A 19,592-nucleotide genomic window follows, 5' to 3' on the forward strand; every position below is an offset into this window, starting at 1 on the left:
CGTTGTGTCAGAGACTGGTGTTCTCAGCTATTCGTAGATATAATACCATTTTACTAGCTTGACTGGTCTTAAAAATACAAATTTTTATCTATTTTGCAATGAGATTCTCATCAAAGAGCACCTGCTCCAACTGAGATGCCACTTCACATGGGGCTTGCAAATTGAAGATACTGAAATGCCTGGTTTAAAAAAACAAGATCTTTCGTTAGATCGAGTTCCTAGACAGCCAGTGCAATACAGGAATGGGCAAATATATTGCTTCTATGTTGCAACTTATGTGCTGGCCTATGTGAAATACCTGGCAGGCAAAAAGCCCTGCAAAGCTTGAAAGAAACTGAAGGTTTTATCCTGCAAGAATACACTGACCAAGCAGATGTGAATGGTCTGGTCACCTGGAGCAGTTATGCCTGGTTCTATTACCATATGGGTAGGCTGGCAGAAACCTAAACTTACCTGGACAATGTAAAGAAGATATGCAAAAAGTTGGCAAGTGGGGCCAGTGAGGTAGCACAGTGGTAGGGCATTTGCCTTGCATGCGGCCTACCCGGAGGGACCCAGTTTGATTCCTGGCATCCCATATGGTCCCCCAACCTGCCAGGGGGAATTTCTTTTTTCTTTTTTTTTTGTTTTGTTTTTGGTTTTTGGGCCACAGCGGGTAACACTCAGGGGTTACTCCTGGCTATGCGCTCAGAAGTCGCTCCTGTCTTGGGGGACCATATGGGATGCCGGGGGATGGAACCGCGGTCCGTTCTAGGCAAGGCAGACACCTTACCTCTAGTGCCACCACGCCGGCCCCCAGGGGTAATTTCTGAGTGCAGAGCCAGGAGTGATCCCTGAGTGCTGCTGGGTGTGGCCCCAAAACCAACCAATCAATTAATCAATAAATAAAGTTAAAAAATAGCTCTCTAGACCTCTCTCCCTCTCTTCCCCTCTCTTTCCCTCTCCCTCCCTTTCTCCTCCTCTCTTTCCTTCTCCCTCCCTATCTCTCCCTCTCTTTTCTTCTCTATCTCCCTCTCACACCTCTCTCCCTCCCTTTCTTCCCCTCTCTCTTCCTCTCCCCTCTCTCTTCCCTCTCTCTCTTCTCTCCCTACCTTTCTCCTCTCTCCTGCTCTCTCTCCTTTCTCTCCCTCTCCTTCCCTGTCTCCCAGCCTCCTTCACCTCTTCCTCCCTCTCTCCTCGCTCTTTCTCTCCTCTCTCTTTCTCTTGAAAATGACAAAAAAAATAAGTTGCAAGTCAGTTCAGCCACAGAATACTGTCCTGATCTCAACTATGAGGAAGGGTAGGCTTTGATGAAATGTGGAGGAAATAATTATTGCCTATATGAATTATTAATAATTATGATATATGAATAATTATATGAATACTTTATACAATATTTTATATGGAATATTTATCATATGTTATAGTATATATTATATTCATAAATATATATCATATTATATATCATGAATAATATATGAATTTTGAATAATTAGAATATTCATAGCATGAATTATGCTTTGAAAGGGTTGTGGAACCAGACCCTGAAAGCCCTGAATTTGGTGCTGGGAATACAATCATAACATATCTTTGCCAGGGCATCAACAGAAGATTGGAGAGAAATCAATTCTCCTTGCAACTTCTAAAACAGGCCATCAGATTAAATCCTAACGATGGATCTCAAAGGTTCTCCTAGCCCCGTATCTTCAGGACATAGGATGAGAAGATAAAGAAGAGGATATTGAAGTATTGGCCAGCAAGTCCTCACACACATATATCCTTCCATCTGCAACCAACTTTTACTTAGGAAAGGCTCTCTAGATAAAGCATGATGTTCTTTAAAAATAAAGAAGGTCTCCTGCATCACCAGATAGGGCTTTGCTACAAAACACAAATAATTCAGTATAAAAAGGTCTCATGCCAGCAGCCTAGGGGCAGAATAGAGAAAATATTGAAAAAATAAAAAGGCAAGATTAGCTATCATTCATTTGGTATTTGCTCTGGAATATAAGCCTACTTTTCTGTTTGCTTATATACACATAGCACAAATTTACAGAGAAATAGGTGAGGACACCAAAGCTGGACACTTGCCTAAAAGTGTTACACATGAAATCATTCACAGAAGAAGAAGAACAATAAATACATCACCACTATGGAAAATTTTAGGAATTCCAGAAAAAATATGAAAAAGATGAAATTATCCATTATTGGGGCCGGTGAGGTGGCTCTAGAGGTAAGGTGTCTGCCTTGCAAGTGCTAGCCAAGGAAGGAACGCGGTTCGATCCCCTGGTGTCCCATATGGTCCCCCTAAGCCAGGGGCAATTTCTGAGCGCTTAGCCAGGAGTAACCCCTGAGCATCAAACGGATGTGGTCTGAAAAAACAAAAAACAACCCCCAAAAAAAGAGAAAGAAAGAAATTATCCATTATTTAAAAGCAGTGAAAATAGAGGATGCATCTTTATCGAGATGAAAGTATCAGAGCTTTGGAGAAATGTGTCTTAACGAAACTTCGGAAAAATACATTTGATGTAGAAGGCTTGAGCCTCCTTGGGTTCCTGCAGAAGCAGAAAGGAGAAACAATTAAGGCCCTGGAGAGCTCTGAGAGAGCCCTGAGGCTGGCTGGTGGCTGTTAGAGCTCAGTGGAATCCAAGGCGCTGCAGCCATGATACTCATTTGGTATCTTACAGTCCACTTGATTTTTAAGTTAACATGTACCAGTCACTTTGATATTAAATGGCTGTATGCAGAAGACATTCTTGGAAGCAGAATGTCCATGTCTGTTTTGGAGAGAGAATTCATTTCTTTGTCAATGCTGGTATTGTAAAAGCTAATTATTGAGTAGTTTTGTATCAAATAAAATCCAGACCATACCTAAAATAAAATACTTAATTTATTTTTAATAGAATTTATTTTGGTGGGGGTGGTGCTTCCTGTTGTATTAATTATTAATTATAAAGTCCTAGTGGTGTGGATGGCTGATGAGGCCTTTCTAGGCCTAGCCGGGTGCTTTCAGTCCCTATGGCCTAGCGGGTCTGTAAGTATCAGGGTGACAGCAGCAAGGAAATGATCCACAGGCAGTCAGATAAATTTTCAGAAGACATCAGCTTTATTACAAGGCCTTAACCACCATGTGCATATTTTTTACATGGCCTCCAAGCTAAGTTTTTTAAGTAGCCTCCTTCAGCTGCCCTCCATCCATCTTGCTGTCTCTCTCTTGCTGCATCTCTCTTGTTGAGTCTGCCCTTCTCCATCCCCCTTAAGCCACTCTTAATGACCAACCACAGACCCCTTCCAGATGTGGGAGGGTCTCCCTTTCCAGGTGAGATAGGCAGGCAGTTGGGGGGAGCAATTCAAAGCAGTCATCTGAGGTACAAGGTTCCCAATGATGATTCTCAGCCAAGTTTGGTTCAAGAGCTCAAGGATATAATTCTAGTTTGACCCTAGGGTTTGGGGGATACCTGGGCCATCCTAGTGGTGCTGGACATCTCCAGGAATGCAAGGCTTGGGGCATCATGTGGCACCAGGAATCTGATCCAGGTCTGCTATACACTAGGCATGCGCTTTAACTGCTATAGGAACTCCGGACTCCTTATTGAATTCTTTGGATCAGCAATGATTTTTCACTGCTAGATACCCAAAATGCAACAAGGATGTAGGGATGTAGGATGAAGAAAATGTTAGTTTTCCTCTATCTACCTTAGATTCATTGACTGGGACCTATGGGTGAGAATTGACAAAAAGTGGACAGAATTTTTTTTTTTTAGCTACACCTGGCAGTACTCAGGGATTACTCCTGACTCTGCAGTCAGAAATAGCTCCTGGCAAGCTCGGGGGACTATATGGGAAGCTGAGGATCGAACCCAGGTCTGTCCCAGGTCGGCAATGTGCAAAGCAAGTGCCCTATCGCTGTGCTATCACTCTGGCCCCCGGACAGAAATCTCTTAAGACGGACATCAAAAAGACTTAGCTATGAGAATATGCAGGGGTGAGTAACTCAAAAGGAAATTAATTAGATTTGATCTTAAGGGGCTGGAGTAACCCCTGAGCATCAAATAGGTGTGGCCCAAAAAAAACCAAAAAAAAAAAATCAGGGTGTCCCTACCCATGAATCTTCTGCTATAAGACCAATTGCAGGCTCCAGGCACATTCATTTGTCTAATTCCAAAGTCTTTTCTCAAGGTCCCAAAAAGCGTGTTTTTTGCTATCAGGTTTCGGTAATTGGACATATTGGTGTTAGCACCTATCCTATGTTGAAGTCATTGCTAACTTCTAAGCATAGTCAGGGCATTTATGTGCCAACGTAGCTCCAGTTATACTTAGATGACCTCCAGTTTTCCTAGGCCAATCCACCTTTATGATTTCCCTGTCATGTTGGGGCTATCCACGCTTGGCTGATGTAATGATGCAAAGGTCAAGACAATATGATGAGTCAGAAGGTGGCTTTAGATTTCTCATCCTCCGTAGGAGTGTTCTGGTTGGGGAGAATCTCTCCCAACCAACTCTGGAAATTTTCTTGGTGCTGAGAATGACTAAAGTCCAAGTCAAGTCATGTTTCAATAGCTGTTCTTCTATACTTTGTGTAGAATCCAAGGAGTGGAATTGCTGGGTTCTTTAATAGATCTGTTTGCTTTGGGGATCAGGAGCATACCTGTAGCTGCTCCAGGCTTACTCCTGGCTCTGCTCTCAGGGATCATGTCTGGTGGGATTTAGGGCATTTGCCTTGCACGCAGTTGACCCAGGACGGACCCTGGTTCCATCCCCTGGCGTCCCATATGGTCCCTTGAGCCAGGATCCATTTTTGAGCACATAACCAGGAGTAGCCCAAGTATTACTGGATGTAGCCCCCCAAAAAAGATGGTTATGGGGGTATATGTTTTCTAGCCTGGGTTGTGGGGAATGGGAGAGCCAGAGGCTGGAAGAATCCACATCCCTAACTTCTTGGCAGTTTTTCCATGATGAAAAATTGCTGCATTCCAGGAACACCACCTGCAGGTAGCTGTGTGAACAAGAAATAAACCTTTTTACTGTAGGATTTCTGATTTTGAGTTTCTTTGTTAAGAGCAGTAAGCCTTATAAAATCGCATCTTTCTTCTTTTAGGACACATTCCCAAACTTTGATTTCTCCTAGCTTTGAACTATTTTGAGTTTGGTTTAAACTCAGTTGCTCTTTCGGGTGTACAACTCTCCCTTTACAAGCAACCCTTCTTATCCTTCCTCTGAGGTAGTATCCTGGCTGCTCACTAGGGGCAAGAAAGAGGAAAAGAGAATCTGAAATGGCAACCAAATGGTTGCTGACATGGTAGTTAAAGTCCCAGGTGAGGGTGTGGATAGATCACTTTCAGTTGAATGTCCCATGATCCAAGAGTGAATTCTCATTCCCAGATGGTTGTGGTGACTGCAGTTAAGCCTTAATTGGGCATTTATCATGTACCAACCACTGCTCTCAGGAATTCACATACAATGGCCCATTTAGGGGAGACAGTACAGAGAGCAGAATTTGTGTGTGTGTAGATAGGGTTGTTAGAGACTAGGAGGGAATTGGGCAATGGGTGTAGTGTTGAAATTAAGTAAATGGGAAACCATCATTAACAACACTGTAAATTACAGTATATTTATGAATTAAAAAATTCTAGTTTGTGTCTTTTTGTCCTGCTGGATGCTCAAGATAAGATTTTCTGTATATTTTATGAATCCCAGATGCTTTGAATAATGCTTAGCATTATGTATGTAGTTGAAGTACTTACACACTTATAAGCATGATACTTTTTAGATATGTATATAGTACTTATTAAACACACTAATTAATTAACATATATAAAAAAAACCTTTTTTTTTTGTTTTTTTGAGTCATGCCCGGCAGCGCTCAGTGATTACTCCTGGCTCTATGCTCAGAAATTGCTTCTGGCATGCTCAGGAGTCCATATGGGATGCCCGGATTCGAACCTCCATGCTTCTGCATGCAAAGCAAATGCCTTACCTCCATGCTATCTCTCCGGTCCCTACAAAACACTTTTAATCTTGTAACAGGAACACACTTAGTTCAGTGTAGGTATAAATTACTTGGAAACCTCATTCTCTCCCTAGTAAAGTCAGTTATCTCTACCAATTTCCTAAACACTGCTGAAATGCATTTTAAATGTCTAAAGTAGTGATGAATTAACTTAAAGAAACAGATGGACCAGAACAATAATACAATGAGTAGGACATTTGCCTTACATAAGGCCGACATAGGCTTGCTCCTCAGTATCCTATATGGTTGGCTTCATTTTAAGAATTTCTCATTTTTTCTAGGGTGGAGCTTAGCAACTGGGATTTCTAGCCATTTCTCGGGTGATGCTAATCCTGCTGGTGACCAATAACAACAAGAGAACAAGCATTGATACTAATGTGAGGTTAATGAAGTTATCTAAGGGGATTTTGTCATTCCAGAAAGAATAAATAAGGTCCTCCCTCCCTTATGCCAGGGTCTAGAATTTTCTTTTTTGTTTGTTTTTTGGGTCACACCTGGTGGAGCTCAGGAGTTACTCCTGGTTCTGCGCTCAGAAGTCGCTCTTGGCAGGCTCGGGGACCATATGGGGATATCAGGATACTAGCTGGAGTCTGTCCTATGTTGGTCAGATGCAAGGCCAATAATGCTTTACCACTATGCTATTGCTCCAGTCCCCATGAGGGTCTAGAATTTTCAAAAAGTCTTCCCCAAAGAAGGCAATACTACCTGGGGACACTAAATGTAGTCCTTTGAGTGCTACTGTGGGTGATTTCTGTTATTTTTCTTAAATAAAGCATATTTGGGGGACGTGAAAAGATTATTCTGCAAGAGGGCCTGTATACCAAAATCATATGGGAACCTCTGGTGGGATAATCCTAGGCTTGTTCCCAAGTACTTAACTTCTTTTTGTGTGTGTGTGTGTGTGTGTGTGTGTGTGTGGTTTTTGGGTCACACCCGGCAGTGCTCAGGGATTATTTCTGGCTCCAGGCTCAGAAATTGCTCCTGGCAGGCACGGGGGACCATATGGGACACCAGGATTCGAATCGATGACCTCCTGAATGACAGGCAAACGCGTTACTTACCTCCATGCTATCTCTCCGGGCCCAGTACTTAACTTCTTAAACTGTGGGTCATGGTCCTATGAGACATGATCCCTGAATCTCGAGGGTATGAGAAAAATCTTAAAAATATGTTTTAAAGGGGCTCCTGAGCCTACCAAGAGTGACTTCTGAGCCAAGAGCCAGGAGTAACCCCTGAGCACCACCAGGTATGAACCCCGAAAACAAAAGAAATATATATATATTTATATATATGTTTTAAAATGAATGTATTTATTATCGATGAATGATTGATTTGTATTCCATGTATTTGGGGTCATGAATTTCTGGAGTTGAAAGGAGTCATAAGTAGAAACAGTTTGAGAAGTGCTGCTCTAGATCAAAGAAACTCATGACTGGCTGTGACAACCAGAGTAATTAGAGCTCTCACTATCTAGGTTTTATTTTCTCCAAATAGAAACCTGGCCAGCAGGGAGCGGTTTCTATTTTCCAAGTGCAAGGAGCATACTCACGTGAGCTCAGTGGCCAGAGGGCAGAGGCAGCAGCACATCTAGGCACCGGCCAGATCCAGGTCTGGAGGGTGAGTCAGCACTGCCGCAGAGAGTGGAACATCTCTGAAGCCAGACCCTTCCTTAGGAAGACTTTTTTTTAAATAATAATATCTTTTTTTAAAAAATAATATCTCTAGGGGTCCAGAGCAATAGCGCAGTAGTAGGGTGTTTGCCTTGCACGCGGCTGACCCAGGACGGACCTCAGTTCAATCCCCCAGGTCCCATGTGTTCCCCTAAGCCAAGAGTGGTTTCTGAGCACACAGCAGGAGTAACACCTGAGCCCCAAAACCAAAAACCAAAAAAACTTTTTTTAAGCATGATTACAAACATGTTTATAGTTGGGTTTCAGTTATTAAAAAAAAAAAAACAGAGAACATCCCCTCTTCGCCAGAGACTTAAGCATTTCTATCCTAGAGTTTTCTCAAACGCAAATCCCAATAAAATACACAAAGCCTACAGTTTTTTTTAGGTTCCGATTATAGTAGTTTTTATACTTTAATATATTAGCTTTGATAAATGCATAATAGAATTTGTGAAAAGAATGAGAGTGTGTACCTTTTGTCTTAGGGAAGGATGGTCCATGTCATGTCATAGGTTAATGGACTGGTTTTATAGCCATGTAGACTGACATTGGAGGACAATGAATAAACCATGTATTTTTTTTGTGTGTGTGTGGTTTTTGGGTCACACCCGGCAGTGCTCAGGGGTTATTCCTGGCTCCACTCTCAGAAATTGCTCCTGGCAGGCACGGGGGACCATATGGGACGCTGGGATTCGAACCGATGACCTCCTGCATGAAAGGCAAACGCCTTACCTCCATGCTATCTCTCCAGCCCCTAAACCATGTATTTATTCATTTAGCAGCTCGCACTATTTCTGAAGTCACATTGTGCCATAAATTATGATGTTTCAAATGTGTGTTATTACAAATCAACATGTGTATAAACTGCATTAAATTCACCAATGAAAGTGAATACTGGGGCCAGTTAGGTAGCTCAGTAAGTGGAGGGTATGGTTTGCATGTGGGGAGATCTGGGTTCCAAGCCCTGCAGAGCATGGTGCCCTGAGTATCACCAATCACAATGCTGGGAATAGTTTCTGAGCCTCACCATGCATGCGTGTCCTTTCCAAAAGAAAAACAAACCAAAAGCTAATCCCATCTTTCACCATTTCTTTCAACACCTTCTTTTCTCACTCCCTTTCCCCTCCGCCCATAAGCATGGATTTATCATTTAAATGTTCATTATTGCTTCATTTGGGTCATGTTTTTTTTTCCCCTCATATGATTTCATCATCAGACACTGCCTTCATGAGGCTGGAGCCTTGTCTAGGGAGGCTCCTTCTCCGAGCTGGGCTCCCTTGGTGTCAGCTAGTCCAAAATCAGCCCCATGCACTTTCTGGAAGTTGACTCATTCCCTCAAAGTCTCTCGTGGCTCCTGTTCTGTTTGGTTTCCTCCAGAATGCTGTTGGTTTCATTTTCCACTTTCAATTTCTGTTCCCTGAAGCCTGCTGCAGGAAAACTGCCACAAAGCAGAAAGCCATGCTCTTCTACACAGATAAGCTCCAGTGATAGAACAGCTGGTACGCTACTCCCTTGGCATGTTGCCAATAGGGACTCATCCCCAGCACTCCATAGAGTTGATTTCCTTTGCCCCACCAGGAATGATCCATGAGCTCAGAGCCAGGGTATTTTTGAGCACAACCGGGTGTGACCCCCATCAAAAAATACCCAAAGTTTGTCATATTTGGGGGACAATGGTCGTCCTGGGATGCTTTCGAAGACAGAGTGTGTAATCAGAGCGTGACCCCGAACAGTGATGCTCTATACTGTGACCTGTTAGAAATATGGATTAGACATTTGATTCACATTTGAGTCACATTTTCATTCCCAAACTCTGAATAATATGATTCTGGTGTCTTACCAACTCCTAGGTAATATGTTTTTCATTGTTATAAGATGCTTTAATTTTTTGCAAGACCAATTGGGTAATAATGACTTGCTTTAATTTTTTTGGGGGGTGCACACCCAGTGATGCTCAGGGGTTACTCCTGGCTATGTGCTCAGAAATCGCACCACCGTATGGCACAGACCAGGTCTGTCCTGGGTCAGCTGCGTGCAAGGCAAATGCCCTACTGCTGTGTTATCACGCCAGCTCCTTGCTTTAATTTTTATTCACCCGTGAGGCTCTTAATTCTTTCTTCTACTATCAGAATTTTTTGGGGGGGTGGGTCACATCCGGCAGCCCTCAGGGGTTACTCCTGGCTCTACGCTCAGAAATCGCCCCCAGCAGACCATATGGGATGCTGGGATTTGAACCACCGTCCTTCTGCATGCAAGGCAAACGCCCCACCACTGTGCTATATCTTGGCCCCTGTTTGTTTTTGTCCCACACCAGGTGGCACTCAGAGGTTCCTCCTGGCTCTGCCCTCAGAAATCATTCCTGGTGGTCTGGTGGTCAGGAAGACCATATGGGATGCCAGGATTTGAACCACCGTCCGTCCTGGATTGACTGTGTACAAGGCAAACACCCTACTGCTGTGCTATCTCTTTGGCCCTACCATTTCTTCTTATTTATTTATTTACTTATTTGTTTACTTTTGGGTTTTGAGTCATACCCGGCAGCATGCAGGGGTTACTCCTGGCTCTACGCTTAGAAATCGCTCCTGGCAGGTTCGGGGGACCATATGGGATGCTGGGTTTCGAACCATTGTCCTTCTGCACGTAAGGCAAACACTCTACCTCCATGCCATCACTCCAGCCCCTATTTATTTATATTTTTAACTAGGAAGCTCTTCTGTTGTAGTGTTTGGCTCAGCTATTTTAAGTCTCCATTGTTTCTGTTTGCAGTTTTATAACATTGAATGTGCATAGTTTATAATGAAGAATGTTTTTCATTATAACAGTGTTCAACTGTTGGGAATACCATAGTATTTATTAATTTGTAGCAATGTCTAATCCATGAATACTTTTTGAGCTAGAAAACAAAATAAGAAGGGACTGAGAGCCAGTACAGACTACTGTCTGTTTGGTTCTATTCCCAGCACCATATGTCCCTTTGAGCATCACCAAATGCAGTCCTGGAGACCCCCGAGCATTACCGGGCTATCCTGCATATCCCCTGCCCTGCAGATCTGAACAGCACCATATCCTCAGCCCTTGGATCACCTGACACTGCCTAGGAGCTCCTGTAGTCCTCCCCCAAAAGAATAAAAGTACAATAATATGACACACAGACAGGTGCGACTGGTTCTTCAATATTGTAAAGGAACTTTTTGTTATAGATGAATTCATTACATTCTGCTGAGAGGAAGGCTTAGGGGTTACTCCTGGCTATGTGCTCAGAAACTGCTCCTGGCTTAGGAGACCATATGGGATGCTGGGGGATAGAACTGCAGTCCATCCTAGGTTAGCGCGTGCAAGGCAAAGGCCCTACCGCTTGTACCACTGAGCCAGGAATATTTTTGAGCACAGTTGGGTGCAGCCCATAAAACAATGTCAATAGAAAATCTCTCAGGATATTATTACTCTTTCAAAATTCAAAGCACAGGATCAGAGAGATAGCACAGTGGGTAAGATGCTTGCTTTGCATGCAACCCACTGGGTATTATCCCTACCACACATATGATCGGTCCCGAGTTCTGCCATGAGTAAGCTGTGAGCACCACTGGGTGTGGCACCGATAGTGCAATTCCCTGGGGCCCATCACTGGTCTCTGGGCAACCCATCATTTACGGTCAACCTGCAATTTCAGACTCATTTAGACAATCTATTTCAACTGACTCACCTTAGATACGTCTTAGACTTTTGCTTTGTTTTTCTTTCTCTCAGTTATTAATTAATTTCACTTTCTACTTCCTCTTCCACTTTTGACAGGCAACCATTCAGAGATGGGTAGAAAGGATCACCTGATGCTCCTCTCTCCTTTATATTGCTCCTTCAGTATCTGCTTGACCTGTCCCAGAATTTCTGAGGAAGAAACCAGCTTGGAACACATCTGTCTAAGAGAAGCAGATCATGAGGTCAGTGAAATGAAAGCACTTATCGCCCTTGATCTTCATTGTAGTTTGTTTGTTGGTTTGGTTTTTGGGCTATACATGGTGAAGTCCAGGGGTTACTCCTGGCTAGGCACTCAGAAATCGCTCCTGGCTTGAGGGACCATATGGGATGCCAGGGGATCGAACCGTGGTCCGACCTAGGCTAGCTCAGGCAAGGCAGATGCCTTACCACTTTTGCAACCACTCGGCCCCTTCATTGTAGTTTGATGAGTGTCATTTGTGGTGCTTATAAATTAATGAGTTGGCCTTTAGCTTATGGAATGAGAGGGCATTGCTTGGTTTGGGCAGCTTATGTCTGAGACTACTACCAGTGTACATCCCTCAGGTTGCCAGAACTTTCAGAAATCTTTGAGAGTGCCGATGAGAAAGGCTTGGAGGTGTGGCACAAAGTTTGATTGATTGAATTAGACTCAAGAAAACTATTCCCAGGGGCCGGAGTGATGGTATAGTGGATAGAACACTTGAATTGCTTGTGGCTGAACTGGGTTTGACTACCCCCATTAAATTCCTCAATCCTCGAGTGCGGAGCCAGGAGTAAACCTGAGCAATGTCAGGTGTGGTGGCCTCACCCTTCCCCCCAGAATAAAACCGTTTTATGGGCATTAATGTCTATTGAGAGTGCAAACCAGCTCACAGTGAGGAGAAATTTTTTTTTCCTTGAAACATTTTATTACTTTAAGTAGGAAATAGGAGGAAACAATTCTTTTTGTTTTGTTTTGTTTTTGGGTCACACCTGGCAGTGCTCAGGGGTTACTCCTGGCTCTATGCTCAGAAATCGCCGCTGGCAGGCTCGGGGACCATATGGGATGCCGGGAATTGAACCACCGTCCTTCTGCATGCAAGGCAAAGGCCTTACCGCTGTGCTGTCTCTCCGGCTCCAGGAAACAATTCTTACAAAGGGCCATTTTACCTATTTTTGTTTTGTTTTGTTCATTTTGTTTTTGCCTTTGGCCCATACCATTCAGAGTTCAGGATTTATTCCTGTCTTGTGCTTAATCTATGCATGCAGATGTTGGTCCCTCTGAGAAAACCCTCAATATATGCACAGAACAAATACTAGACTAGACATCTGGGCACCAAATTACCCTAAAATTGTATCATGAGCTGCAGTGCTTGGCAAGTTTACATCACAGTAACCGTATTTTTTTTTCATAGTGAGGCTAACAAGTCTTTGGAGGAAATCCTTCCTCAGCTGAAATGCCACTTCACATGGAACTTATTTAAGGAAAAAGGCATCCCAGAGGACCTGGAAGAGAGAGTGAATGAGCAGATTGAATCTTTATACCCCAAGTTCAGAGGCACAATGTACAACATGCTGGCCTACATCAAACACTTAGATGATCAGAACGAGGCCGCCCTGGAATGCTTGAAGCAAACTGAAGAGTCCACCCGGCAAGAGCACGCTGACCAAGCAGAGGTCAGAAACTTGGTCACCTGGGGAAACTACGCCTGGGTCTACTACCACCTGGGCCGACTCCCAGAAGCTCAGGCTTACGTGGACAAGGTGAAACAGGTGTGTGAGAAGTTTTCTAACCCCTATAGCATTGAGTGTCCTGAGCTGAACAGTGAGGAAGGGTGGACACTGCTTAAGAGTGGAAAGTGGCAAACTGAAAGGGCAATGGTATGCTTTGAGAAGATTCTGGAAAAGCACCCGAATGACCCTGAATCTACTAGTGGACTGGCCATTGCGACTTATCGCCTAAGAGACAAGCCAACACCTGTGAATGTCATTGACCTTCTGCACCAAGCCATTAAACTGAATCCTGATAGCGAGGATCTTAAAGTTGTTTTAAACTGCAAAGCAGGAAAGGAGGTGAAAGAGCTAAGTTAGTTGAAGAGACCCCAAAGGAAGCTCCAAAGACCTCTGAAATGCCTCAAGCTGTACCAAAGTTTTGTGAAAGGAAAGAAGACTCTGTGAAGACTTTGCAGCCTACCCCAAACAAGGCCCAGGAGCATTTCCGTATTGGGTTCAAATACAGGGGAGAAGTCCTCCAGATGACAAAGCGGCCAATGTTTGGGAATAGAGATGACTTAAATGAATTAATTCAAAAAGCTATATATCATTTAAAGAAAGCTCATGAGCTGGATGAAGATCTTCCCTGTGTCTGCCTCTACCTCGGTGAACTCTACTCAGAAGCAGGTCAGCACACCAAAGCAAAGCATTACTTCCAAGAAGAACAAAGAAAACTACTAACTCCCGTAGACGAACAAAGATTCCACCTACATTATGGCAATGTTCTACTGAGGAACAAGGAGGATGAAAAGGCCATCCACCATTTTCTGGAAGGTGTGAAAATACAACACAGCTCGAAGGAGAAAGACAGGATAAAAATCCAGTTGGAAAAAATAGCCCACTCAAGGCTTTCTAAAGATAGAGCAGACCCAAAGGGTTTGCATATTAGGCAGATTCTCTATGGAGCAGCATAGACCAATGCAGCCAGTGGCTGAGAGCACAGAGTAAGCAGTCTGGGGGTGACAAAAGCCTCATTCTTTTAGCATCTCCAGCTGAGAAATAAGAATTGGGGATTATTCTCACACTACACATAGAAATCATGATGTGGGTTGATGGAGGTACTAACTCTCACTCTGTAGAAGTCATACATGTCAACATGTACATATGTTTATACAGTGCACCTAAAGTTGATTCAATAAAGTTGAATATAGGGGGCCATTTTTATGAAGAAATTAATATATAAAACATACGCTTTTTAAATTTTAAAATCTGTTATAGCAACAGTATTGTAATATTAATTTCTGTTTTCAATGTGTTTTGTTGGTGGTGGCTTTGGAGGTGAAGCATTAAATGCCCCAAATCATGTTATTTAAAGCTCTGTATATCACAGTGTCTAAATAAAAAAAGATATGTTGAAATTTTGCTATCGGTATGTGCATAGTAGGTATTCCTGAAAAATGCATTAGCAAACTAATACTAATAGAAAGTGATACATTGGGCCAGAGAGCTAACATAGTGGGTAAGGTGCTTGCCTTGTATGAGGCAGACCTGGGTTTAGTCCCTGGCACTCCTTAGATACCCTGAGCCTGCCAGGAGTAATCTCTGAACACAGAGCCCTCAGTAGTAAGCCCTGATAGCAGCTAGGTGTATTATAAAAACAAACCAAAATTTGTATTAAATAAAATGGGCTTCTAACAAAAAGAAGTAACAAGGAACAAAGATAGCACTTATATAAATATAAACTACATCAAGATGATATAATATACATTAATATAATAGTATGCACCAAATATAGGATCAAAAGTACATAAAATAATTATAAAGAACACAATTATTGACCCCAACACTATTTTAGAAGGCACTTTTATGCCCTACTTATGAATGGAGAAGTCAGACCAAAAAGGAAAAAAATCAATGAAAAGCAATAGCCTGTGCTCGCTTCAGCAGCACATATACTAAAATTGGAATGATACAAAGAAGATTAGCATGGCCCCTGCGCAAGGATGACACACAAATTTGTGAAGCGTTCCATATTTAAAAAAAAAAAAGGCAAAGCAATAGCCTTATCTGATAAATTAGAGAGCGATTGAGTAGATATTTACAAAGCATTTCCAAGACTTTGTAGAGCAGGCATTCTTTTCAGATGCACATGCAATACTACCAAGTAGATAGAGCATCTATCTACTAGAACACACAACAAGTGTCAATGAGATTTTGAGACTGGGAGTAATATAGAGCATCTTTTCAGACCACAATTGTATAAAAGAAGAAATCAACCAAAAGAAAAAAAATGAAGACAGCCCAACAAATATATGTAGACTATGCAACATACAACTGAATAACTACTAGTGCAACAAAAAGAGCAGGAGAGAAATTGGGGGGCCAGAAGGATAGCACAGTGGGTGTTTGCCTTGCACATGGCTCACCTGGGACAGACCCGAGTTTGATTCCTGGCATCCCATTTGGCTCCCCAAGCCTACCAGAAGCATTTTTCTGAACACAGATCAGGAATAACTATTGAGCACCACTGGGTCTGGCCCAAAAAGAAAGAAACAAAAAAACAAAACAAAACAAAAAAAAAGAGACAGAGAAATTGAATGAAGACAAATGCTCCTTACAGGCTCAAGAATGCCAGGGATTGAACTTGGGTCGGCATAATGCAAGGCAAATGCTCTACCCACTATGCTATGATCCAGACCTTATTTGAGGTACTTAAGGGAATGATAAAAGGTCCTTGTTAACCTTCTCAAACAACCTCAACCCAATGAGACATCTCTTAGAGACACCTATATTCAACATTGAGGCCTGCTCTCAATCATTTCCAAATGTTTGCTGAGACAAATTTTCTTCGTGTGTGAATAAAATGTGAGGAGAAAGAAAGAAAAAATGTGTTCACAAGAACACAGACTTTCCTAGAGTGGAAAAAGGCAAGCATAGAAATGGGCAAGAGAGATACCTGTTCAAGGGAGAACACTGCTTGAAGTACAAAGTTTCTCTTATGTCACACTGATATTCTAGGAAAAGTACAAAAGAAAACTGACTAGAAAAGAACTCATTGGCAATAAAACGACTTCATTTGAGAAGGATTTCCAGCTGTGAGGGAGGGAAGACCCTGTTTTTCTTTTTGTATTGTGGTGTTTCTCTTCCTTTTTCCCTTTCTTCTCTCAAACCAATGTTTAGAGCCTCTAGAAGGACTCTGCTCATTTTTGGCTTGTTTGATATTTACCCCATTTTATTTCTTTTCTTCTCTTCAAACAGAACCACATAACTTGAACCATCTTTTTCCACCTCTTGAATTGAGGGGGAAATAAATGAGAGTACCAAGACCAAACAGTTGTATGATCACTAAGTAGTAATAAAAATGATCGGACTTAAACACCAAATCTAAAGCCAATGACAACAGAATTGATACCCAACCTGTAACAAGCTAGACACAGAGGGAACCACTTATACTAGCAGCCTGGGGTTAAGGGAAGGGGATATGGGATGCATACTGGGAACGGGAGAGGAGGGAGGACAACTTTTGTGGTGGGAATGGCCCTGATTCAATGTTAATATGTACCTAAAATATTACTGTGAAAGATGTAATCCACTTTGGTCAAAATAAAATTTTTTATTATAAAAAATAATAAAGGCGGGGCCGGGCGGTGGCGCTGGAGGTAAGGTGCCTGCCTTGCCTGCGCTAGCCTAGGACGGACCGCGGTTCGATCCCCCGGCGTTCCATATGGTCCCCCAAGAAGCCAGGAGCAACTTCTGAGCGCATAGCCAGGAGTAACCCCTGAGCGTCACAGGGTGTGGCCCAAAAACCAAAATAATAATAATAATAATAATAATAATAATAATAATAATAATAATAATAAAGGCAATTTCTATTAAAAAATAATGATAAAAAACCTAGTTTGACAAAAGGTGGTTTTCTCAAAATGTGATTCTCATAAAGTGATACCCTTTCAGTAACAATATAGCAAACCACAGTGTCTAAAAGGGGAAAAAAGAGGAGAGAGAGAAAAGAGAAATGTCTGCCATAGAGGCAGGCAGGGGAAAGGGCAGGAAGAAGGGTGGGAAGGAAACTGTGGACATCGGTTGTAGAAAATGTGCAAGGGTGTCGAATATTGTATGATTGCAACTCAATCAGTGAACAATTTTTAAACTGTATTCAACTAAAATTTTATTTAAAAAAATAAAAACATAATTCAGCTAAATATTTGTGGGTCCTCCACTGCCCCCTGAAAGCCGGCTGGAGGGGGTCACAGGGAGACAGTTCTTTCAACTGTCACCCTTGGGGGTTGCAGAAGGTTCCAGTCGGTAGACAAGGCCTTCGCCCACTGCTGGGCGCTGTGCTGCCAGGGGGAAGGCGAGGCCCTTGGCTACGCTGTGGCAGACTCTGCTTCTTCCCTTTTAGGACTTTGGTGATGTAGAGGTACAAGAAATCGCAGGAGAGAACCGTCTGGGCCAGGCCAGCCACCATGGCGATGAGGTCCAAGAAGCCATCCAAGTGATAGAAGGACGGTAGACGCCCAGTGTGAACAGATCTCCAGGTCCACCCAGAAGGTCCAGGGGATGTCCAGCGCAGACCCAGAAGGTCCAGGGGATCTCCAGCGCAGTGAAGTCCTGGTTGCCCAGGATGGCCACAAGGCTGCGAGCACCACGAGGAACTCCACCTGAAACGTGTCGTGGATCTGTCCTACGTGGCTTTGAACTTGCAAATGGTGGTGAAGGAGCACATGGTGTAGATCATGTGTTGCAGAGGGAGTGGAGTTGGTGAAGAGACCCAGGCAGCCGGCGGTGAGGACCACGGTGCACAGGACTGGGTGGGGGAAAGATGTGGGTCACACATGGCATGGTGAACAGCCCCAGCTTGGGGTGTGGGGTGCTGCAGGGGACTGGGGTACCACCAGGTCCCGCAGGCCCTGCCTGTTCTTGAGGCCCACAGCCAGGGGTCAGGCAGCCTGCTGGGAGCTACTCCAGCCCGAGGCTCTTTCCGGGATCATCCCCCCAATCCCAACCCCAACCCTGAGTTCCCTGAGTAGGGAGCACCGAGCTGGGGTGCAGGGTGCGCCCCACTTGGCCTCCTGGCCCCTCCCGCCCCAGCCGGCCTCCTCTGTCTACTTGCACTATCTACGCCACCCCTACAATTTAAAAAATAGAAGTAAAATTAATCATATAAAATAGAAACCAAGCTTATGTCACTTTGAGGGTGCTTATGGTACAGTAACTTCGTGTAAGCTTTATTATATACCATGTTATCTCAATCAGATTAAAATCCAATTAAAATGAAATAGAACTCCTTCAATCCCCAGTACCTTATGAGGTCCCCCAGGAACACAGAAATCCCTGGATTTCTTCTCAATACTTGTTCTTGATTTCTACCTAAATGTGTGTACCCTGAAATGCAATTCTCTATTATTCCAGAACAAATACATTTATTACTTGCATGCCAACATTACTTATGAAAGGAAAAGTTTGTAATCCTGATTTGGTTTTGTTTTGTTTTGTTTGGGGGCTACACAAAGTGGTGCTCATGTGTTATTCCTGGATCTGCACTCAGAAATCACTCCTGGCAAATTCGGGGACTATATAGGATGTGTGGGGATCAAACCTGGGTTGGCTGTGTGCAAGGCAAATGCCTACCTGCACATTTCATTCTTATTTTTTAATGTAAAAACTCACAATCCTGACAATAATAAAGTAACAGCATCCTAAAGTTAGTAAGTGATGCGATATTATAAAAGGTAAAAAGATTATTCCTAAACTCAGGCAAAAAAAGGCCTTGTCTTTGATTCTACGTTCCTAAAATATCACATAGAAAACAGGGGCCGGGAAGGTGGCGCTAGAGGTAAAGTGTCTGCCTTGCAAGTGCTAGCGTAGGATGGACCGCGGTTCGATCCCCTGGCATCCCATATGGTCCCCCCAAGACAGGGGCGATTTCTGAGCACATAGCCAGGAGTAACCCCTAAGCGTCAAACAGGTGTGGCCCAAAAATCAAAAAAAAAAAAAAAGAAAGAAAACAAAAACTTTTGAGAGTAAATTTATATTCTCTGTCTCTATCTCTCTCTGTCTCTGTCTGTCTGTCTGTCTCTCTCTCTCTCTCTCTCTCTCTCTCTCATGCACACGCAGATATTTAATCCTAAAATAATGAGATCTGAAACCCTAAATATTCTGTGGAAAACATATTTCTCTTTTTTTTCCCCCTGAAAATGAAGGGAAATCGTGTCTGGAAATTTCTGTGCTGTGAAAGTATTGACTTTGAGCCAGCCAGACACTGCTTTGGAGTGTAGGGAGGATATAAGTAACAGTAATAGTTAGATCAGAGAAATAAGCAAAATAAGTGAGCAAAGCCTTCCTCTCAGCTGAATGCAATGAATTCATTTATAACAAAAAGTTCCTTTATAGAAGAACCAGTCGCACCTGTATACGTTATATTATTCTACTTCCTTTTATTTGGGGGGAGGGCTACAGGAGCTCCTAGGCAGTGCTCAGGTGACCCAGGGGCTGAGGATGTGGTG

General features: G+C 43.1%; 1 protein-coding gene, 1 non-coding gene and 1 pseudogene across 2 annotated transcripts in view; 2 read left to right on the top strand and 1 right to left on the bottom strand.

Annotated features, from left to right (window-relative positions):
* Positions 1-13,464, top strand: part of LOC125995037 (interferon-induced protein with tetratricopeptide repeats 3-like) — a 148,804-nt gene extending 135,340 nt beyond the window's left edge. Inside the window, exon 2 of the mRNA XM_049764575.1 lies at positions 12,789-13,464. Coding sequence (XP_049620532.1) covers positions 12,789-13,464 — 676 coding nt within the window. The remainder of the gene's footprint in view (positions 1-12,788) is intronic.
* A 1,553-nt stretch (positions 13,465-15,017) lies between these two features.
* Positions 15,018-15,124, top strand: LOC125995313 (U6 spliceosomal RNA). The gene has a single exon (XR_007490857.1). It is a non-coding gene; the product is annotated as a U6 spliceosomal RNA (small nuclear RNA).
* Positions 15,125-17,359: 2,235 nt separating this feature from the next.
* On the bottom strand, positions 17,360-17,824 carry LOC125995038 (ER lumen protein-retaining receptor 1-like; annotated as a pseudogene).
* Positions 17,825-19,592: the final 1,768 nt, after the last annotated feature.

The sequence above is a fragment of the Suncus etruscus genome, chromosome 17 (assembly GCF_024139225.1).
Source record: "Suncus etruscus isolate mSunEtr1 chromosome 17, mSunEtr1.pri.cur, whole genome shotgun sequence".
Lineage (NCBI taxonomy): Eukaryota > Metazoa > Chordata > Mammalia > Eulipotyphla > Soricidae > Suncus > Suncus etruscus.